This window comes from Asterias rubens, chromosome 1 (genome assembly GCF_902459465.1).
Source record: "Asterias rubens chromosome 1, eAstRub1.3, whole genome shotgun sequence".
Taxonomy (NCBI): domain Eukaryota; kingdom Metazoa; phylum Echinodermata; class Asteroidea; order Forcipulatida; family Asteriidae; genus Asterias; species Asterias rubens.
In genome coordinates, this window is record NC_047062.1 from 11,548,402 (window position 1) to 11,572,493 (window position 24,092).

The 24,092-nt window shown below is 38.5% G+C and overlaps 1 protein-coding gene across 4 annotated transcripts in view; it reads left to right on the forward strand.

The window, feature by feature from the left end:
- Positions 1-14,367, forward strand: part of LOC117292034 (serine/threonine-protein phosphatase 4 regulatory subunit 4-like) — a 57,581-nt gene extending 43,214 nt beyond the window's left edge. For 2 of the 4 annotated variants that reach the window (XM_033773995.1, XM_033773998.1), the window contains 12 exons: positions 1,198-1,380; positions 2,601-2,706; positions 3,662-3,809; positions 4,347-4,491; positions 5,015-5,056; positions 5,522-5,738; positions 6,107-6,211; positions 6,365-6,530; positions 8,042-8,110; positions 10,786-10,886; positions 11,204-11,300; positions 12,398-12,687. In XM_033773995.1, the coding sequence (XP_033629886.1) occupies positions 1,198-1,380; positions 2,601-2,706; positions 3,662-3,809; positions 4,347-4,491; positions 5,015-5,056; positions 5,522-5,738; positions 6,107-6,211; positions 6,365-6,530; positions 8,042-8,110; positions 10,786-10,886; positions 11,204-11,300; positions 12,398-12,425 (1,407 nt within the window). In that variant the 3' untranslated portion in view covers positions 12,426-12,687. Of the gene's footprint in view, positions 1-1,197; positions 1,381-2,600; positions 2,707-3,661; positions 3,810-4,346; positions 4,492-5,014; positions 5,057-5,521; positions 5,739-6,106; positions 6,212-6,364; positions 6,531-8,038; positions 8,111-10,785; positions 10,887-11,203; positions 11,301-12,397; positions 12,688-13,293 lie in introns of those variants that run through there. The other 2 variants (XM_033773994.1, XM_033773997.1) reach the window with 2 other exon arrangements.
- Positions 14,368-24,092: the final 9,725 nt, after the last annotated feature.

Genomic DNA, 24,092 nt, shown 5'->3' on the forward strand with positions numbered 1-24,092 from the left:
GCTCGCCCATCAACGTGGAAACTCTTTATGTGTGTTGTACCTGTTGATTGTTGTGCTTGGAATGAGGGTCTCTCTTTAATCTGCTTTTTACGGACACCAGTGCATGAGTGATACTAAAAAATTTTAACTTCTGTCGAGCTTTGCTATTTTTGGGGTTACTGATGAAATGAACTACGCTTTGCGTCTTAATGACATGAACTACTCTTGTTGTGTTGAAGACATGAGCTACCTTGTGAACCACTCTTTTTAAATATCAAAGGGTCATTTGTGGTAGAATTTTAGTTACCAGGCCTTTATGTAGATTTACCATTGCACGTCGCTCACTCAGACCCCCATCTGTATTTCGATCACAGTCACCAACACCGATAAAGTTTACCAATCATAAAAAAAATTGGTTATTAAAAATGTTTCCCATCTGAAATAATTATACGTGGATGTCATGACAACAGCCGTTTGGGAAGAAAAGAACCCAGTCTGGAATGTCATCCCCTAAAGTCATGGTCACTTTCCCAGAAAAAAAGCTCTTCTGTGTGAAAATCAACCAATGGGAAGATTGTTGACCTTGCACCAATACCTAGACCTGGACCTCCACATGGAACACCACCAAGACTGTGTACAACCACAACTCATGACACTCATCAGTACACATTGCACTCACTTATAAAGGGTTTGCATACTTTTTTTTTTACGTCCTAAAACACATATTAGTACACAGGATTTTTAACATTTAATTTTTCACGATTTAAAGATAATGATGGTAGAAAGCTTCCCTTAAAATATTACTTGCTGTAGTTTTTGAAAAGAAATTAGCAAACAGATTCATGAAAAACAGCTTTTGTATCAGTGAGCAAAACATTGCTCCGTGTTTTTTCACTTTTACGACAAAAACTTGACAACTAATGAAGCTTAAACTTCTACAGGTAAAATATATTATAAACATGTTTATTCACAGTGAGTATGGCAAAAAACTTGATCTACAAAAAGGTATTAAAACCCTTGAACCCAACAACTTTGAACAAATTGTCTTACTTATTTCATAAGTGACGTCCTGGCTAAGCGGTATAGTTCACCTGACCCAAGCTCTGGTGTAGTAAGCAGAAGAGTGTGTGTAAAAAAAAAAAAGTGGGAAGGTACCGCATTCCGGACTGTGATTTAACTTTTGATTAATTTAACTTTAATCTCTGTCGTCCCTACAAGATTACGGGTCTAGCGGATTTGATCCCAGCCTTGATCTCAGCTGAGACTGCCGCAGCCTCCTCAAGGAATTGGAGATTGCATCGAGACATACTGGAGAAGTACAGTTGTCTTCCGAGGTGCTTAACAAGCGACCAGATCTACAACAAGATTGTACCGATGTTCTTCAAACATATTATTGCACACGTATGTATGCCCATGTTTTATCAACCCTGTATATTTAGGAGGGTGCTTTGTTCTTCCATTTTTGTGGGTACCAGAGTTGTTTAAGTGGCGACCCCTTTGGTGTTGTACGTAAAGAAAATTTGGGCTGCCCTCAGTTTATGAATTGAACCATATCCTTTTTTAAAGGCAGTGGACACTATTGGTAATTACTCAAAATAATTTTTATTATGAAACCTTTCTTGGTAACGAGTAATGGGGAGAGATTGATAGTATAAACATTGTGAGAAATGACTCCCTCTGAAGTAATGTAGTTTTTGAGTAAGAAGTAATTTTCCACAAATTTGATTTTGAGACCCCAGATTAGAATTTGAGGTCTCAAAATCAAGCATCTGAAAGCACACAACTTCGTGTGACATGGGTGTTTTTTCTTTCATTGGTATCTCGCAACTTCGACGACCGATTGAGCTCAAATTTTCACAGGTTTGTTATTTCATGCGTATGTTGAGATACACCAACTGTGAAGACTAGTCTTTGACAATTACCAATATTGTCCAGTGTCTTAAAAAAGTTCTTGGTTTAACGAGTGGACACGCTCACATAGATACACATACACGCAAATGAAATTACTTGTTATATTTTTAGGGTACATAAATTTTCCTCCTGTTTTCCCCATCTTTCATCTTATTTAAAGTTCTTGTTACCATACAAGCTGATTTCACCACACTTTCCTCTAATAAAAATACATCAACAGTGTCACCTTGTAAACAAAAAGTGTGATAGATCACAAGATTTTGTATATTTGAGGGCACTGCCTGGCAGGCAAGATAGCGTAATTATCTCATGTAATCAAGAATTGTAACAGTAACAACTGATCGGTGCACACCATGTCTTCAAATCAAAAAGTGTACTGTCCATGAAGAGTCGGTAAACCTCCTGAGTGGTAACAACTTGGAGGTTATGTGTATAGAATAGACCTTAATCACGGTGCAACCATCTTGAATTTCTCCCATTGATACCAATGTTACCAAACCGAGGCTGGAAGAACAAAATAGTTTGGTTCCTATTTGCAAAATGATTATTCATTTCTTGTTATTCGACACGAGGAACTTGACCAAGATGGAGGCAGTATGATAAAGCTCTATAAGGGGGAACCTAGGCTTTTTCAAGGAATTTTATTCATGTAAAATGTCATCGCTGATTGCAGTACGTTCTTTTTCTTTCTGTGTGTTTGTGTACTTCAGAGGGTTTTACCTGTGCAACTAGCTGCAGCCCACTCATTATGCGTCTTTATGCGATATAACCGCCGACTAGAACAGAGACAAGACATATGTGGGAGACTTATTGAAGGTGAGAGAGTTTTCTTTGTTTTCTCGATCATTTGAAGCGTTTGATGGCAAATAACTTCTTATATGGAATTTTAGGCATTGACTATAGACGTTTCTTTTGTTGATAAACAAACCCACCTTGGTTGGCATGGTCCACCGAATGTTAGTAAAGCACTCAATTGTTTAAACAGATGTTTTAACCAAATTCAACATTTTCTGCAAGCTTTCAATTAATAAAATACCTCTCATAATTAGTTGTTTTGTTTTCAACAAAATCAACACAATTTTTTGTATTATTGGATAACACACTGTTACAAACAGTAGTGATCATCTTTTGAATTGCATTTATGGCTTTCCATAGTTTTCCAACCCGAGTTGGCAACAACTCTGGCTGTGACGTTGCAGAAGAAAGGTCTATAGCAAGCTAGTTGAATCGTTGAGACCAATTAGAACTCACTCTGGGGTAGTGAAGTTAATAACTTTTCTCACACCCACTGAGAACTTACAGTCTGCCCTGACAAATATTCTCCATATATAGGATTTGAGACATTGCATGGTGAGATATCAATATATATTTGGTTTGCGGTAACACCATGTGTGTATCTACTTGCCTGGTAGAGTTTGAGAGAGAACTGTTTGGTAGAGAACTGTCTTTCTTTATTCTACAACCGCAGAGTAGATTTATCGGATGTTCGGGAGACTTCTCAGTTCTGAAGAGAACTGTCCTGCTTTTTAACTTTTACCCGGGCAGAAGTTATAGAAAATTTGCTGGGACTACTTTAGCTTTTAGGATCATAATTAACTGCACTACCGCAAAGTCAGTTCTTGAACTGGTCTCATTGTTTCGACTAGCTAGTCTCCCGAACGTCTGATAAATCTACTCCGCGATAGTAGAATAAAGTAGTTCTCTGAGAACTTACTCTCTTAGAACCCACTGATTAACTTTTATACTTCTTGTGTCCCGTTTCCACCTGCAGAATGCTGCCATTCCGGGAACCATCGCTATAGGAAGCTATTTATTGATGTCTGTCATTTCTCCCTCGAGCTCTTCTCCAAAAACTACTTCAAAGAAAACCTGTACAACTCTGTAATACAACTTGCACAGGACCCAGTACCAAACGTCAGGTGAGGATTGGAAAACGTGACCTTGAGGATTTGAGGGGTCAATCAGGCCGTGAAAAAATAACCACTCATTTCCTCTTTTTATTAAAATTTTTGTATTTTATTTTTTTCACCAAACACAAACCAAAATCATGATATTTAAAGCCACTGGATTTCTGCAAAATAAAAACTTACTTGGTAACGAGCAATAGAAAGCTGTTGGTGATATAAAACATAAGAGAAACGGCTCCCTCTGATAAAGTGAAAGAGAGAGAGAGAGGGGTAATTACTGCTGGTTTACTTCTTTTTTCTATGTTCAAAATCCACAGACCAATTTAAAAAACTTCTCAAAACACATCTATTCCCTGTTTAAGTTTTTTTCTTTTCCTCATGCTTTTCAAAAATTGTGTATGTAGCTTTTCCGATAAGATTTTGTTGTTTATTGTGCATTTTCAGTTTTTGTAAGCGCTGTGATATAGTTTTCTATGGGGAGCGCTTCTAAATACCTGTAATTATTATTATTTATTATTATTATATTGTGTCGTTCCATCTTCCCCCCAGGTTAAAGTTCTGCTCTTTGCTACCATTGCTGAAATCCCAGTTCAAACTACCCAAAGACCTGCAGTTATTACAGCAGCTCGAGACACTAGTCAGGAGGTTACTCAGTACAGAGAATGATCATGATGTAGTCACTGCAGTCAGAAGGGTAGGTACCATACCAAGATATTAGCCAGATAAAAAAAAAAAAGTGATGTCCCATCAAGTTGATAAAAAGTGGTTGTGAACTTCCTTTATTTTGTTGTAAGAGGGGAACGTAGAGTAGCATGATAGGTGCAGTCTACATGAGGGATTGCCCTGGGAGCATGTATACACTGAGGGTCAGTAGACAGATCCAGATCCAAAAGTCGGACAAAATAAGGCCCGACATGCGTGCGCGTATGCTTGGCGCGCAGCATAATTGTGCAGAATGGCATTGGAGAGGCTCGCGTGTTCTTGCTCACACATGCATTGTGGGTGGAGCCTAATGGATCGGTCTATTGACCACAAGCAACTGATGACACTCTGAAGTTGTTTCAGGCATTTATCAGGGATCAAAATTTACAAGAAGCCACCTCTGATCCTGTGACTGGCTGTGGGAACCGGAAACTATAATTGATGGAGAAAATTTCTTAAACAGGGATGAACGTTATATTTATGTTAAACGTTTTGTTATTTGTATTTCATTTCAGGCTGTGTTTGAGCTGGATAGGATAAAGATGACTGTTGGAATAGTAAGTTATAATAATATTAATAATAATAATAACTAGTATAAATGCGCTTTACATTAGTGCACTGGGGTCGATTTCACAAAGAGTTAGGACTGGTCCTAACTTAGGACTTGTCCTAGGAGATTTTAAAAACATATATGGCTAGTCCTAAGTTAGACTGAGTAACTTGTCCCAACTCGAGATAAGACTAGTCTCAACTCTTTGTGAAATCCACCCCTGGTGATTTGGCCAACAGTATTTCTTTTAAAATCTTCCTCGGCTCTCTGGGGAGTATACAAACTGAACCCCGGGCTGCTTGGCGCTCCGAAGGCTTTTTCATTTATAATATCAACCTCTAAGGTTTAAATACTACATCACTTGGTCCTAAATTTAGTTACCTTTTAGGAAAACACTGAGTGACGAATATGCCGCTATTTGAGAAGCCACTTTAATTATTAATTATTTGAGATTTGATCTTATTGCCTCCAGCAGACCTCGAAGCATCATCAAGAAGATGATCTTCAAGATCAGAAGAAAGAAGAAGACGAGCAGCTCCTCCTCGAGATGGAGAGACGAGATCACGAGGAGGCTGACAGTAAGACGGGGAGCAGCAAGGCGCCTAGCTCGGCCAAGGGTGGTGATAAGAGGAGAGAGAGTAAAGCGGGAGCAACGAGTACAGCGGCTGCAACGGCAACGGCTCGTAAAAGTAAGGGACGCTGAATCATTCTAGATCCATTCCATGTTTCTACTTGAATGTGATGGAGTGTGTATTGTTTGTTGGGGTTTGTTGGAGACATGCAAACATTGGTGCTCAATGGTGCTCAATATGTATGTGGCAGGGGCCCAATTTCAAAGTGCTGTTTAACATCCAATGTTGTGCTTAGGACTGTGCGATTTCCATTTCATAGAGCTGCTTACTGTAGGCACTCGAAAAAGGCATGCTAACCTTCCGGTGCTTACTTCACGAAAATTTAATGATGTGACAATATTTTTTTGACGCATATGGTGGGATACACAAAGTGTGAATACTGCCTTTAAATTAACCAATACGGTCTTTGTTTACATTGTAAACAGCAGCGGGTGCAAAGAGCAGTAAAACTGGGAGTGCAACAGGCCGGAGGGTAGCACCATCTTCCTCATCATCTAGTAACACATCTGTATATAGTTCTCCAAATAAAGGTACGTATATGGAAACCCCGTTTGAAACCCTGGCTAGGCCTTTTTCCAGCTACACACTCATCTCATTTCATGAATTTTCATTGAGACAAAAAAGTCAATCCATTGGACGCATCATAAAAATGTTAATCTCTTTCGCCTCATCTTTTTTGACAGCAACTACAAAAACAGCGAAATCCCAGGGCAAGAAATCTATTGAGAATGCCACGTTTGCGGCACCCACAGCAAGCAGTGCATCCAAAGTGACGTCACTGTCTGCCAAGACGGGGAAACGATCTCCAACAGTACAAGAACCAAATAATAATAAGCCTCCTGCTTCAAGGTAAGTCCGGCGTTAAAGAGCGTTGATTATTATCATCTGCCAAGAAAACTGTTGACAGATTGAGAAATTCAAACCTAATCAGGCCCAAATTTCAAAGAGTTTTAGAAAAAGTAGCTATAAAGGTTACCAGCCAAAATACCATGTCACATGTTCAATTTGTTACTGGTTGCTGTTTTTTTTTATTTCATTGCAAACCAATAGACTTTCTCTCCCTGGAATGTTTAGTTGAGGAAAGTTTGAAAGTTTATAACATGGTTGTTTGGTCGCTCCTTTGGTTGCTACAAAATGCTCTATCGCATCAAATTGAAACAGTTTGTTATTCTGGCGGTGGTATGTCTGTCAAAGTAGGTCATTGGGTAGAGCATCACTTTAAAATGGCATCAAGTATTAAGTGGTAATTTGAACTGTATATTACTGTTTGTTGTTGAATGAGTTTATCTATCATTCGGCATGCTCAAAACTCTAAGTGGGATATCTTTGCAAGTCCAATGTTTGCTTCTGTTTAATGGAATTGTCTCATCCTATATGTGGCTGTTTGAAGGCTTGATCAAACTTAAGCAGGGTTTCCCAAAGGCTGAGGAAGGCCTTTTATTCTTGTGCAAACTTTTTTTACTGGTGTATCGTGGCGGATTGATCTTTAAAAGCACTGGGCTGCAGCTCTGGCCCAATTTCATGGCTCTGCTAACCAAAAGCAAAGAAACAACACTTATGGAAGCAGGGAATTCTGCCCTTACATCAAGCGTATTTCATGGGTTAGCAGGGAATTTTGGCGTGTGCGCGTGTGTACTCCATGTTACTAAGCATGCTATGCTTACAAGACTAGCACAACAATGTGGCGATCAGCCATGAAATTTGGCCCTGGTTTTCTGATCAGCAGAACGTGGGTTCGAGTCCTGGTTTTGACACTGTGTGTCCCTGAGCAAGACAGTTAACCGTAAAAGAGAAGCAATTTATAATGGGGTAATCTTGCTGAAGACAAAAGTGTCACAAACAGAATCCGAACCCACACTCCGATAACTAGGCTCTTAGACTTAGAGTCCGATACGCTACACCCCATGCACATTACTGTGATCAACAGTGACTATTTGTAGCATGCTTTGAGTTAATCTTGAGCTTAAATCTTTTGTTTTGTGTATGAATATTTGCAATCTCTGTATTCTTGAAGCCCTTTTTTTGTGTGTATGTATCTTGAGCAGTGTACAGACCTTATGCATGTGACGTCATTTGAATAGGGCATTCTCCCCTAGAGGTCAAATAACGGCGTTTATTGGTCTGTTCAGTGGACGTTGTACATTGCGTCCCATCTGGTGGGGCTCCTTGTATGTTGGACGTTAAATATTTTTTTCTGTAATTTTTGGTACCGCGTCTTGTTCGCTGAGCGTCTTATTGGCAGGACGGAACCTCTAAGATGGTGGCTGGATGACGTCAATGCATAAGGTTTATTCTTGAATGCCACAGTCTGTGTTGTTGTTGTGTATTGTTGTATTTTTATGATCTCTTTCCAACAGTAGACGTAGAGCAGGCTCAGATGGCCTCATCTGTATGTCCTCCTCCTCTGCCTCCAAGACGCCCTCCTACAGGTTGCTCCTTCCTTTCGTTAATAACCCCAGAATGTTTTCCGTTCTTTGCTTGTTCATGTTGCTGTTGTTTACTACTCACCGCACTGCTGTTATAAATCTGCTCACAAGACAACATTGCTATAAATTCTAACCACTGAGGCACCAAGGCAAAGCATCATTCTCTTCCAGCAGAAACTTAAAACACACTTGTTCATGCTTGCTTTCCTAACAATATGACAATATTTTAACTTAATTTCTACTAGAACGGCGCCTTTGAATGGTTTACAGGAAAGTGCGCCTTATAAATGCTGTATTATTATTACTATTATTATTATTAAGGCTAGGAACTTTCTCACATCTGTTTATAACTTTAATCACTTAGGATCGGTGATCCAAAATATTTTTCTGCGCCAAATGTGGTATTGTTTGTTGAGCTTCCGTAGTTTTCTTTTGACAAAAGATAGTTATCATAACGAAACCCTGACTCGACAAAGGGAAGCAACAGAGTTTCTCATAATTCTCATAATGGTTTAGCTGTGCAGTACAGTAGTGGAAAGATTGAAGACGTTTTTTTGCTTCACAATCGTGGATTTCACTGCTTAGATCCTTCTAAGCAACTTAACAGTTCAAAACGGGATACTAAGATTACTTGTTGATAACCAGTGTAGTTAAATTTTGTCCTGGCTTTGGTCGAACTAATCAGGGGTAAATTTCTTATAGCTGTTTAAGCATGACTAAACAATTTTGCTTACCAGATTGAGGTTACCAGCTAAAATACTATACCATACATACTGTCTGTGACTGGTTTCATGTTTAGATTTGCTTAGCAGAAATCATTTCTCCAGATACAGCCCTGAAATCAGGCCATCTGGTTAAACAGTGGGACCAGCAATGGCCATAACCCCCCCCTCCACATGTTGCTATAATTGATTGACTTATTGTTGTATCGTGACACATTAATTGGTTTAACCTTCTAATAATTGACCCTCACTCAATATCATCCACTGTGGTTTTGAATGAAAGGCCCTTTTCAAAACGACGGCTTCAGCTTTGGATTCGGCTTCAGGCTAGCTTGGCTCGCGGTTGTTTTGACAATTTGCGCATGCTTTGCATATATGCGATCAGGGCTTCAGACAAGAGGACAGATCCTGAAGCCGAATCCAAAAACGAAGCTGTGGTTTAAAAAAAGGCCATAGATGCACCATACAGCCTACAGCTAATATGGTGTCAGGTGGTTAATGTATTTACACTGTAACACAGTATATAGATATTGACTATTGTAATCGTGCGATGGTATACAAATATTGGCTGCTTTGATTGCTATGGTTAGAACTACAATTTTTTTGGACTAACGGAGCACTTTTGAAACCACTGCTTTGGCTTTGGATTCGGCTGTAGGCTCCGTCCTCTTGTCTGAAGCCCTGAACTCCTACGCAAAGGACACGCAGATCTCAAAGCAACCGAGGGGCCAAGCTAGCCTGAGCCGAAGCCAAAGCCGAAGCTTTGGTTTCGAAAAGGGCAAATGTTTTAATCATGGCACAATATTCAATTTCATGTAGTGTTTCGTAGCAGACGCATCTGCCAGCCCATTTTGCCTTTCAGTTGAATACAGGAATAGGGTTTCCACTGCGTGATATTTGACACTTGGAGAAAAACACGTTGGTTTAATTTTCTTTTTTTTTGCGGAACTAAGAAGTCTCCCAAAATCCCCAAATCTACATGCATGCTACACACATCCGCTTTAAACACATCTACTCGATCATCACAGGTTGAAATCCATGGCGCATGCTCAATTACTCTTTCAAGTTTACTCTTAACCCTCCTACAGTGTTGTGATCCACTCATTTTCCAATTGATAGAGTCCTCATGAAAAGAGGTGGGGGGGGGGGGTCTCTAACCTCATGTTTTCCATGGTTAGGGTGAGAACACACACATCTCTTTGATACATAACCTCTGAGGACATTCCTTTGTTCTGTGAAGATGAAGACAAAATATATTCTTAAAGACACTGGACACTATTGGTAATTGTCAAAGACTAGTCTTCACAGTCAGTGTATCTCAACATATGCATAAAATAACAAACCTGTGATAATTTGAGCTCAATCAGTCGTCGAAGTCTGAGATATTAACAAAAGAAAAAATCCTTGTCGCACCATGGTCACGCGAAGTTTTGTGCTTTCAGATGCTTGATTTCGAGGCATTCTAAATCTGAAGTCTCTAAATCAAATTCTGAGAAAATTACTTCTTTCTCAAAAACTACGTCACTTCAGAGGGAACCGTTTCTCGCAATGTTTTATACTATCAACAGCCCTCCAGTGCTTGTTACCAAGTAAGTTTTCATGCTAGCAATTACTTTGAGTAATTACCAAGAGTAATTAAACACTGATGAAAACACTGTGTGGTTAACATTGTATTTCAAACCCTCATGTGGACCTTGTTTGTTCTCGGGTCCCCACAATGTATGTAGTGAACTTTATGCAGTGGACCAAATGTTCAAAATAATATGTGGTAAAAGCACTTGCACAGTTCACAATTGTGGCACCATACACAACCTATGCAGTTGAATAGGTTCAAATAGTTGTTCAACTGTCTAAAAAATGGTACAAAGAGTAGGAGGGTTAATTTACTTATAATATTCTGGAGGCTAGATTTCTAACTGGACTGCTTTTCAATGTGCTTTTTTTGCCCTCCTCCAGCCGGACTAAGAAAGACACCAATGCAAGTACGACAGTAGATGGTCATACGAGTAGCGGATCGTCACTAGTAAAAAGAACGTCTAGCACAGGGGGAACGCATGGTAGGTGGTTTGACTCGTAGACAAACGAGCATTAGTGTAGTAGTAATATTATTTGAAACACCTGACCCAACCCGTGCAAATATTCTTGGGTCTGCCATTGGAATGGTGACATACAATCTCTAGCCCATCTTGGAGACTGTGGGATTGCTATCTCTCGGCATACGAATAGTATATTGACATGATTGAGATAAGCATTGCAAGTTGTTAAATGGCAGGGTTTTATTATAATTTCCCAATGGACTTAGCAAGGTTTGTACATTTTTATTTTAAGGGCCTCTGTTTTTGAGTAACGTTGTCGTATATATTATTTTATTTAGGAGAGCTAAGACGGAGCTCAGGTTCATCTGTTACAAGTCCACGGGTACGCCAGTCATCTAGTAGTAATATAGCAACATCCAATTCAACAACACGAATGTAAGTCAATAATCAGGATTGACTCTGGCTTCAGTTCTGGCTCTGGCTATAATGCAAGTACTGGCTTTGGCTTAGAACTCAGTTAGTGAAGCTAGTAATATGGCCTTGTCACACAGGCCAACTTTTATGGGCAACTTGGAGGCAACCAAATGCACTGCAAGCAAAAGGAACTCTTTTGGTAGCAAAACAGATATTTGTCTACATTATTTTACTTTCCCCAAGAAAATTATGTGGAAATACAGTTGTAAACAGATTTTTTTCATTGGAGATTGCCTGGAACTGGTTGCCTGTAAATTTCCTGTAAAAGTGACATGACCTTTGAACCATAATGGGCACCTGACTGGGTTAAATTAGATAAAATGTAATGTAAATGATGTTGAAATATTGACGAGGATAGTGGTTTAAACCCTGCCCAGAGACACTGGACACTTTGGGTATTTGTCAAAGACCAGTATTCTCACTTGGTGTATGTACAAAATAACAAACCTGTGAAAATTTGAGCTCAATCGGTCATCGAAGTTGCAAGATAATACTGGAAGAAAAAACACCCTTGTCACACGAAGTTGTGTGCTTTCAGATGCTTGATTTTGGGAACTCAAAATATAAATCTGAGGTCTCAAAATCAAATTTGTGGAAAATTACTTCTTTCTAGAAAACTAGGTTACTTCAGAGGGAGCCGTGTCCCACAATGATTTATACTATCAACAGCTCTCCATTGCTTGTTACCAATAAAGTTTTTATGCTTAAAATTATTTTGAGTAATTACCAATAGTTGCCAGTGCCTTCTGATTCACTCTAAATTCACTCTGCAGTAGTGAAGTTAATAGTGATCCACTAAACAGCAAAAGCAGTGTTCCTTCCGCCCAGGTAGTAGTTAAAAAGCAGGACACTTCTTTCCAGATCGGAGAGGTCTCTTGAATTCCAAAAATCTACTCTGCTGTAGTAGAATATTAAGCAAGACAGTTTTATAAAAACAAAATCTACCTGGCAAGTAGATACAAGCATTGCGATATTGCGATCCAAATATATATTAGTACTGTAGCTAGTAGTTTTACTTTAGCAAGCCCTTTTTCTTTTTTTGCTTATGACATTTGCAGAAAGAAGACGACAGTCAGCAAGTCGTGAGGAAAGCCTGGTCCCGTAGTTAGTTCTATGTTTAGATCTTTACCCTTGCCAAGTTTAGAGCAGTGAAAGGGTTTGACATGGTCAATCCAGAGTATTGGCTGAAGAGATGGGGGCGGGTCGGAGTGAGAACAAGGTCGAAGAGCAGGGTTCATGAGGTTGGATGCCATGACTCCGTGTGTAAACCGTGCAACATTCACCTACCACAGTGAGTTATGTACAGCTTCAGCAATCGCTGAAATTAAGCCTGGTGCTGAAAGCAGAGTACAAGACACAGACATGTTCCCGCAGGTGTGGTTAGAATTTTGGGACGAGAGCAGGGAATGTGGTGGTTCCCTCGGACCCTGATTATTCAGCTTTGTGTCCAGTCTCTCGTACTACAAACTATCCTGCACAGTACTTTCCCTGTATCAGGGCAAACTATCAAAAGACAGATTCCTGTGGACTTGAGGTGCTTTTTGACAAGATGGATCACAAACAATCTGGAGATCGGAGCCTGCCGTGTAGAGCTTGCCCTGCTAAGCTTGTCCTACTCAGTAGATTGCTATGCAGAGCTTGCCATTTTTGGCATGGCCTGAAGAGGTTTGCAGAGCTTGGCCCTGCAGAACTTGGCCCTGCAGAGCTTGGCCTGCAGAGCTTATCCTGCAGAGCTTGGCAGGGCCTAGCCTCCTGCAGATCTTGGCCCTGCAGAACTTGCTTGCTAGACTGATAGATGCAAGATCTACTTACTTGAGGCCTAGTTAACACAAGAATCAATGTGTAGTTAGAAATTCTTGAAAGTATTGAGGCTTCCTCAAGTCTCATTTCCAATTTTCTCATTCTATATTGTACCAACACAAAAGGATTAAACCAGTCTTGCTTGTACCTTCAGTGCTTATGTGTACTACCAATGGGATTATTACTGACCAGTGCCTGAAACTAAAGACTGCGAGGTCTATAGTATGATGAGGGCATTAATGAATGCAGCTAGGGCAGTAGCCGGATATAATGGACTGTGAGCTTTCAGGCATGGAGCAACGTATTCATCTATTGAGAAGCTTGTCGTGAAATCTTCAAGGGGGATGAGGAGATTACAGGCTCATCTTAAAAACTCAAGACTGGACACTTGATGTGATTTGCAACGCCTTCATTTCCAATGGCCAGTCTAGGTTCCAAAGATTCCAAGGGTCTTTATAATTTACTGAGACAAGGATAACATTTTTGGAAAAAGTCTGCTTTTAAGAGCGACGGAGAAGACGACACCTTCTACATTCCTGATTCTGCGTATCAAGTTGAAATGTTTGCAGGTAGATTCGATAAGTGACGTCTTTTTAAACCAGACATCTTAGAGATTGAAATATTTTGATTCAGTAACTGTGCCTTATAGAGGATAATTATATTATATGAAATCAAGAATTGTGTTAAATGTTCTTTGTAGTCCAAAAACACAAAGTGCCCTTTTTAAAAATTCAAAGAAGGAAAATAAAATTTTAATAATTCTGAAGTGCCATTTTTAAAAAGTCGAAGAAGGAAAATAAAATGTCAATAATTTTGAAGCGCCAACAGCATAGTTAACTTTGTACAGTGTCTTCTGAGAGGCAAAGTGGAAACCTTGATCTAACTATATTGACCTCAAAGCATGTGCCTAGAATTTAACGATGAATATGATAGAGTATATTAGGAATTGTAATAAGAAACGACAACAATTTGAAAAAATAACCTCGGCCCGGTGTCATATACATCTAGCTGCTTTAAACACACAAAGTAATTGAAGCACCATCAAAATTTGCTTACAAAGAAAGGATTACCAGTTAAAACACCATGTAAATTATGCTGTTGATGCCTGGTTCCCTTCATATATTCTACTTAGCAGAACTTTGTTTAGCAATATGTATCTGCTTAAAGACACTGGACACTATTGGTAATTGTCAAAGACCAGTCTTCTCACTTTGTGTATCTCAACATATGCATAAAATAACAAACGAAAGATAATGATGAAAATTACTTCTTTCTCGAAAACTACGTTACTTCAGAGGGAGCCGTTTCTCACAATGTTTTATGCTATCAACAGCTCTCAATTACACATTACCTAGTAAGTTATTTTGAGTAATTACCAATAGTGTTCAGTGCCTTTAACCCTCCTACTGTCTGACCATTCAATATTATCCACTGTGGTTTTAAACCATGTCAGTCTGATCATAGAGAAAGGATGGTCTGATATGTCATGTGGCGATACAACTACACAATACACGACTGTACGTAGTTAGCTCTAGGCACAGTTGTGCCACCCTACGCAACCCTTTTAGTTGAACGGTTTCAAATAAACAACAATAATAGTGGCTTCATATACAGCATGCATCCTTCACTCAGTGATACTCAAGGCACTTTTTGATATACAATATTTCTCTAAAAGGTATCTGGGACTACGTTTGTCAACTCTCCACTTTTTGTTTAAACCATACTAGTGCCTCATTGTCCTCCATGGTTGTATAAAGTCTTTACTTATTGGAAATAGCACCTTGATACAGATTATAATTGTGTCTGACTTTTGGAATTCTTAGTATTCCTGCAAAGAGAGAAACAGAGAGAGGTGGTGTTGAATTAATCTGTGCAATAGTTTGTCTGTTTGCCCAATGAGCAGTCAGATGAGTTTTATTTTAAAGGGCCGGTACTTTCTTTAAACATTGTGATCGATTTTCCTGATTTCAGGAAAATTCTCTACAGTTGTTACATTTTCTTGAAAGAGTTTAAAAGCAGTTACCAAAGGGAGACAGATATAGCGCATGGTGTGTCTAAACCTGTAGTATTGTATTTTAGAGAAGTGCAGAGTCTTTGATCTTCCTGAATAGACTGATCCTTTAAGCTCCGTCCCACTGTATATTTACCAATCACAACCCATTGCACCACCAAAATAATATCTGACATGCATGCGAAAATGCCTTGCGCCAGCGACAGAGTTATGCAGAATGGCATTGGAGAGGCTCACGTGTTCTTGCCCACACTTGCGCCGTGGTCGGAGCCTAAGGGATCGGTCTTAGAAGGATTGCACATGAGGTTATTGACCACCATCTTTGGTGTGTAACAATGGAAAAGTGCACGCATGTACGAGCTGCGCATGCCCTCAGCCAACGATTGCTTTTCATGAGTGCACACATCATCAGAGATGGTGGCAAATGCAGGGGGTCTATAAGAAGGATTCTTAATGCCAACTTTTCTGCAAAGGAACGATGGGAGACCTTTGTAGACCCTGGGTCAGACTTGCAGACAAAGTACAGGGGTTGAAATCAAAAAGAGCTACAATAGACCTTTATCATGCTGTCTCTGTCTTGGTTCATGTTCCTCTCATTAAATAGCAATGCTAATAATCATTTTGCAAATAGGAACCAGACTACTTTGTTTTTTCCAGCCTCGGTTTGGTTACATTGATATCAATGGGAGAAATTTAAGATGGCTGCACCAAAGGTCTATTGATCATAACAGTGTAACAATCCTAATTGCTTTGAAGCAAAGTGTGATGCAAGTAGCGATTGGTTTTTGTGACGTCACACTTTACTTAGCAATTCAGATTTGATTCACATCTTTAGACCAATCTGTAGCTCTTTGTGAAATCGGTTCCTCGCTGTGTGGAGTTAAACCGGCAATATCTGTAGATTATGTTTCTTTATTTAAATGTCTGACCATGGCTGGGCCAATTTCATAGAGCTGCTTAAGCAGAAGAAATTGCTTAAAATTATTATGCTAAGCAAAACTGAACATGATATTAGTTACTTTTGGTACATGTAAAATGGTGTTTTTGATTCCAGTTGCCTTTATTCCGGTAAGCATGATTTTGCAACATTTTGTGTTTGAGCAGCTCGATGAAATTAAACCCACAGTCTTTACTTGTGAGCATGATGGAATAATACAACAACAGATGCATGGTTTGCTTAGAGGGTAGTGTTTGGAAGAGGGGGGGGGGCTAGTAGGGGGCATGCAACTTTCATGAATTTAATCAAAATATCAACCTCGTTGGACTTATAGGTTGGTTGGCTAAAAAAGAAGGGGTTAGATGGTGACAATGGCTACGACTGTTACTCAGGGTGTTGTCTTAATTTTGAACCACAAAATTGTATTCCAGTGGGAGACATTTAGGGTCGATAGATGGTGGCAGACTTATTGTGTAAATCTATTAGTCTCATAATTGTGCGCATGCTCAATGAAATTGCCCTTGGTGTGTCTGCTGCCACCTATTGTTCCAAATTCTGGTATTGTTTGTATTTACATGTATTCTTATGCTGAAGCCATGAAGGTCTTTGTTTTCTTTTCTTTGATTTTTCTGATGAGATGTTCAGTGAGTGCAACGGGGCAGTCTCTGAAGTTTATAAGTTGATTCAACTTTTGGTACAGAATACCGGGCCTGGAGTTTCATCTTTGAGAGGGCAAAGCCATTTTCCGTTTAAATTTTGAATCCCAGGGTTTGGGATTCTCTCCTATGAATGTTCAGTTCTGGGCCCAATTTCATGGCTTTGCTTACCAAAAGCTAAGAATCAGTGTTTGTGGAAGCAGGGAAATTGGCGTTTACGTTATGCGTATTTCACTTGTTAGCAGGGAAGTTTTGCTTGTGCCCCTGCATACTCTGTATTACTAGGCATTCTTTGCTTACACACCTAGCGCAGAAATTCTTGAGCAAAGAATCGTCACTTACGGAAGCAGGGAATTTGCCGTTTTTTGTCAAGCGTATTTCACTTGTTAGCAGGGACGTTTTTCTTGTGCATCTGCATACTCCACGTTACTAGGCATTCCTTGCTTACACTGCTAGTGCAGAAGTTTGGCGCTTGCACAGTTAGCAGAGAATGGTAATCATAAGCACAGAATCCGCCGGTAAGCAGAGCCATGAAAGTGGACTATTACTACTTTCTCTCAATTGTAGCTTAGTTGTCGTTAATTCAAGTCATGTCAGTCCACTTCGTGTAATTCCATTTTGTTCAGTATAAGAAAGAAAAGTTTAAAAAGCAAATAATTTAAGTTGTATAGGCAGCCTGTAGTGGAGTATTTATTGTACCATATTGATGTATTACTTTGGTTGTTACAGACACATTTCCTTTGTAAATAACACTTTTATTTTTTGATGTTGCATTTTTTTTATTGTTGTCTTGACTGCAAGGCTTTATTGTATCATAGTTGTGTACATTGTGACAGTGTACAGGGTGGTCTGCAAAAAGGAAGAAAACCCATATTTGACCTACTAGTTGAGCAAATTAAAAAATTTCAAGTTTTAAATGTATTTGAACATTTATCTTCAGCATAAGGGACAGAAGAAAATGGTTACAAATTCATATTTCATCTTCAAGCATATCTGCTATAAGGTAATTTTTTTTACAATTTCATGTTTGTTTACAAATGGCTTTAAATTATCCAATCTGTTTGACTGAGCTCTAAAGCAACTCTGAAGCTTGATAACAAAAAACGCCACACTTCAAAAAAAGATTGTTACTTTTTCTCTTTCTGCATTCAAAGCATAAGTTAAATTATACTGTGGGAAGTTTTTGCCTTTCCATTTCTTCATGTGAATGTTTCCTCTAAGTAACTAAATTGTGTTTTGGAGTGAACTAGAAAACGTCAAATTTATATGGACAACTTTATTCTTGCGGGTTTTTTTTTCAACAATTGTTTTCACCATGTGTGATTGGAGAGATATATTTCACTACATTATTTATGAAAACCAATTCAAATCAGTTCTGGAAGTAGGTTAAAATTCCTGTCAATTACGGGTTGGCATCTTTTTGCACCACCCTGTTGAGGTATTAGATTTGTATGGTATCTGTTACGGAAGGTACAACTACATGTGCAGCCAAGAGATTAATTCATTCAAAAACTTGTTCACAAATTTCCCTTTGTATAAATCAAATCCCCACCAACGTCGTATTCACTACCAAAAGGAAAATGCAACTCTTTTCATACAAAAGTGCACATGACTAGTTGAAATAGTTGATTATTTAATTCACATAATGTTGCTTACATTTTTTCACATTTGTAAATATTGGCAGAGAGCAAAAGCCTCATTAAAAATCAAAGCTAACCACCAAACCATGACCGTTATGTCTTTCGAGTTCTTTATTTGTCTCAGCGTGTCATGGTGTGTCATGGCCGAGCGGTTAAGAGCACCGGATTCAAGCTCTGGTGTTTGATCAGCAGAGTGTAGGTTCGTATCCCGGTCGTGACACTTGCTACGTAAAATTGGGGAGGTAGTGCTTTCTGCTCTACCAGCCAGGCTTTGGATCGATGATACCCAAGCCTACATCCGTATGGACTGTAAAAGGGGTAGACCGGTTCAGCCCTAGGAGTAGGTGGCAACAGACTCTGGAATTGTTTTTAGCACACACCTTGAAGTGGCCCACAGGCCTTTTGTGTATGGTGATGTGCATAAAATAAAAAAATGATATAACAAAAGCGGTGTGTGGCAGGGTTTCAATGGGAACAGCCTGGTTTGAATCAATCAAACTCCGGAAAACAACAGCATGGAAGAAATAAGGATTTGGGGTTATTGTAAATTTGCAGTATTTTTGACTGAGTGAGGACATGTGTAAACCAAATTTTGTGTAATGCAAAACATACTGTGTTCTTTCATTGTTGTTTCCTACCTCCATAGTATTATTAACTATTAAATTGGCTATTGATGAAACAAAGAGAAACAAACAGGCAGTCAAAATATAATAGAACGATGCACACAAATTAACTGTTGGAAAAGCGCCCTTGTATTGTCAAATAGTAAGTTAAATTGATTTATCTTAAACAAAAAAAGTTGTTTTGACGATGGTGATTCTTGATAAAAAATTAGACCAGTGTCCAGTAGATCCTGCTAGGGCTTTGCTGAGATCAGATATTAAAAACCTGCCCATGCTTATCTGCCATGCATACCTATCAGCCAATCAGGGGTCTTCATTCGACCCTATTGAGGGCGCTGTTTTAGCTTGTGATGTCATTATGCAAGGGGGTTTGTAACATTGATTGTCTGATACATATAACTTAAGTGCTGAAAGGTGAAATGCAAATATTATGTTTTAAGGGCAGGTGGGAAAGGAAGAACATAAACACTTTTCCTTTGATTTTTTTTAGAAAAGCTTTTGAACCAAATAACTAGGTATCGTCCACATACTAATTTTCCCTAAAACAAATATTTTTCGTTTCAACGCCTTTAAATAGTTTTCAACCGGAATGGGGGGAGGTTCTGAGAATACATCTTGATGTGGCATGAACAATTTGATTGTAGTCTTAATTTTGTTTTGAAGTTGGAAATATCCCTCCGATCCAGTTACAAGTGGAGAGGCGGGGTCAGTCTGGTGTCAGTGCTATATCATGAATCAGGTGGCTTCTGTTTGTTTGCAGCCACAAATATTGATGAATATTGTCTTCAAAGATATTTGGTTCTGACTTGCCATGAAATTTCCAATCCGGAAATGAACAAAATGTTGAGCTAAACTCATCACATTGTACTTGTACAAGAACTAACTTGTGTATCATGATTTTCAGTCCTCTGAATAAATGCTTTAGTGGAAGTGTCCTGGCCGAGGGGTTAAGAGCACCGAATTCAAACTCTGGTGATCAGCAGAGTGTGGGTTCGAATCCCCAGCCGTGACACTTGTGTCCTTAACCAAGACAATTAACTATTGCTTTGTCCTTCGGATGGGACGTTAAGCCGTAGGTCCCATGTGTTGTGTAATGCATGTAAAATAACCCAGTTCACTTATCGAAAAGAGAAGGGGTTCCCCCGGTGTTCCTGGTTGTGGCTGCTGTATGCACCTTGTAAACCCTTATAAGGTGCTAACTAATATTGGGTCTCAAAATTCATCACTGCAATAACCTATCTTTCTGAAAGTTTGTATATACTCAGCGCCTTGAGTACCTTGTTTGGTAGATACAGGCGCTATATAAGACTTTGATATATTGTTATTATTATATTAATATTTTAAACACAAGCTGGATCGAAACAAAGTTATGAATGCACAGGAAGGTTTAGCATTACTTCAATCCAAATTAATTTCTTATCACCTTATGTTCCACAATCTGCATCAACACTGGTGAAATTACAAGTGTTTTTTGTAATAGTCCGTTATTCTTTGAAGATGATAGCATGCACAGAAAGCAAGATTACAGATTTTGCCTCTAAAGAAAAGAAATGTGTAAAAAAGGGGGGGGGAAAGGCTGTAATAATCTTCAAGTCGAACACAGAATTGGGTTGCAAATATTCTGTGAAGGTTTTAATAAATAAATCCAAACATAGTAATTGTTCTCTTAAAATACTGGGAGGGGGGGGGGGTGGTGGAGTTCATTGAACAACCGACACTAACTTTTATAGATAAATACTTTTTAAGTCGGCCATTTTAAGTAACAAGATAAAAGTGGTGTTGAACGTACAAACTTTATGTACAACAATGAATAATCTTAATTACATATCCATTTACATGAAGTATCATATTTTGAAATCACCTTCTCTGACTGTTGACCTTTTTCTATACAATTTTGTACATACTTCTAAGGTAACAGGTGTAATGATGTAAAACTTGCATTAGAGATAAAGAGATGTTAGCTTTTTGCCCCACACCAGAAAGGGCCAGCCATGTTCAAATTGGGTTTTGGCTTCTGGCTGTGTCCATTTTCTTTCTGGCTTACCGATCAAACATGCAAGGAATTTGATAAAACTCTAGTGAGGAGCTATCTCAGTATATAGCACATAGGTTTGCAGTCAAACTCTTAGTTATCACTGCCTGTAAAAATAGCTGTCTTTACACTTTGTGATGTCGAGTGGAATTATCATTAGTTTGTGCTTTCCTATGGATGAATCTAAAGGCCCCTTGGGTGGGACTTGAACCAATGACTTTACACATTCTGGACTGAATGAAGATTAACACAATGATGTTTAGAGTGTGTTGATTAGCTTCCCTGTGCCAGCAGTTTTTACATTGTTGTGGCTCACTTGGGTCAGACCAAAGTACATTGTAAGTTGCTTGTGGAGCTGGTTACTTGGGGCCGACTAATTAGGTGCATGGCGTCAAAACCAAAAACTTTCCAACTGCAACCATTTTGTTTGTAATTCACCCTGAAAACTTCTATTATCTTTTTATTCAAAAATTCATGAGAATACTTTGTTTACGGTCTTTTCGTGAATCCACTAAAAGTTTTGGATGTAATGCACACATTGACAGTTTTTCCGTTCGACTCCCAAGATGCATTGGCGTGAATGCTAAAGGAAAATGGCGTACGATTTGAGCATGTCAGGTACATTGGGGTAAAACAAGGAAAGCTAATTGAACGCACGTGTAATGTGCAATCTTGAGCTAACATAGAAATGCCTCTGCAACTTGTACAAATATATCTTTCTCCTCACAAACTTTTTATCCACATGAACTATGAAGCAAATTGTGACAAAATATGAAGACACTGGATAACACAAAGTATGCATTCTAGCTGGATAATAGCTAAGAAAATATACAAATTTACAAGTTTTAATACTCATGTTTATATTTACATTTACAATTCAACACATTTAACACCTGCTTGATGAACAACGTCGCTGCAAGTGATGTTTGAAGCTTTGTATGGTGTGAAGGTTAAGACTAAAGTGAAGATAATAGTACACTTGTGGTTACAACCATGTAATAATTCTGGATGAGGGAGTGTTGACTCTGAAGAGCCAGTTTGGTCTTGACGTTTCGAACAGTATACACTCCTAATGACGAGCATACTGTTTGATATGTCAAGACCAAACCCAACTGGCTCTTAAAGGCAGTGGACACTATTGGTAATTACTCAAAATAACTGTTAGCATAGAACATTACTTGGTAACGAGTAATGGGGAGAGGTTGATAGTATAAAACATTGTGAGAAACGGCTTACTCTGAAGTGACGTAGTCTTCGAGAAAGAAGTAATTTTCCAGGAATTTGATTTTGAGACCTCAAAATTAGATTTTGAGGTCTCAAAATCAAGCATCGGAAAGCCCACAACTTTGTGTGACAAGGGTGTTTTGTCTTTCATTATTATCTCGCAACTTCAACAAGCAATTGAGCTCAAATTTTTATAGGTTGTTATTTTATGCATATGTTGAGATACACCAAATGAGAAGACTGGTCTCTGACAATTACCAATACTGTCCAGTGTCTTTAACACTCACTCAAAAAAGAACTATTTCATGGTTGTACCCGCAAGTGTATTCTTAAAATCCCTTCAAATGTTACAGCAAGAATCAAAAGTACAAATGTACAATTAACCATTTAAGTAAGAGCAGCAACTTTGTTTATTGTTGGATGAAGAAAGTAAGTTGACGAGGATCTTATTTTCTCTCCCTTTACAAATTTCCCAATTGTCTGTTCCCAATCGTTGAAAATAATAATAATTTGGGGGGGCTAATCGTCCTTACTCGCAGCTAGAACTGAATTGCGAAGGACGCGGCTACAACGTGTTCGAGAAGCAGGCATGCAAGGGCACATTCAGCTGCCAGCCACATCAACCCATTATGACCATGGAGCACAGCCAAGATCGAAAGTGTTTGATTTTTGGCACTACACTTTGTGAGCTGCAGGGTCCAAACTTCTGAATCTGTACAGCTCAAAAACTTGCTAAGCACAAAAAAAACTTGCTTAGAAGAAAAAGGTTACCAGCTAAAACAACACATGTTGCTTATAACTTGTTCTCTGTTGATTTCTGCTTAGCAATTAATTTTTATTAAGCAAAAATGTTTTTTTTTGTACATTAAATTTGGACCATTAATCTTACAAGTCAATGGGTTAGTATGTGGTTATAATTAGAAGATTAATTACATTTCGAATTAGCCATTTTTATTTATTTATTCTCATTTGTTTAAAAAAAGCTTAATTAAAATATAAATAATTTCAGGAATTTACGTATATTTAAGTTGACGCTACTATAAATAGTATGTACATTGTAAATTATGAAATTACCCAAAATTTCAATTTGCTAACAGCGGTTGGATTTCAGGTGCAAAAGACGAAATGAATTCTACAGGAGACTGCCTAATACATGAATCATAAAAATTATATTTTGTACACAATCTTTCTGAAGGTTTGTGGTAACACCATGTAGACTGATTTACATGGATTGTAGAGGTTAAATGTTTTGATCAATTAAACAAGCTTTGCTTTGTTTTGAGTTCTAGGAATTGTGTAATGCATTTTAAAGAACCTAGTAGGCCTATAGCTATTGCTATAGTGTTTTTAGTGTTTGTCTCAATTTTTTGTTGGCATGTTTGGCTGTAAACTATATTGGAGCATCTTTTAACCCTAACACAGTGCTACAGAGATAAAAGGCTCATCATTGGTAAAGTTAACTCTTTCATTGATAAAGTTAACTCTTTCCTTGGTAAAGTTAACTCTTTCATTGGTAAAGTTAACTCTTTCAGTGCTCGGTTTCTTTTGGCGTTTTGAACTTAAAATGCCAAGAAGTTTTTTTTGAAAATTCTGTAGAAATAAGAGGAATTATAAACAAAAAGTATTTCTCACCAAACAAAATTTATCTTGCTGATTTGTGTTGCCATGGTACATACCAAAGTCAATGGCATTTCTTGAGTGATAATGCCCTCTCGTGATAGCATGTATATTTTATTTTGGGTTGTTGTACGATTGATCAACACTTTTGAAAACATGAAAGATTTTGATATGTATGATAATGGCTCATTCACAATACATAACATAGACCGT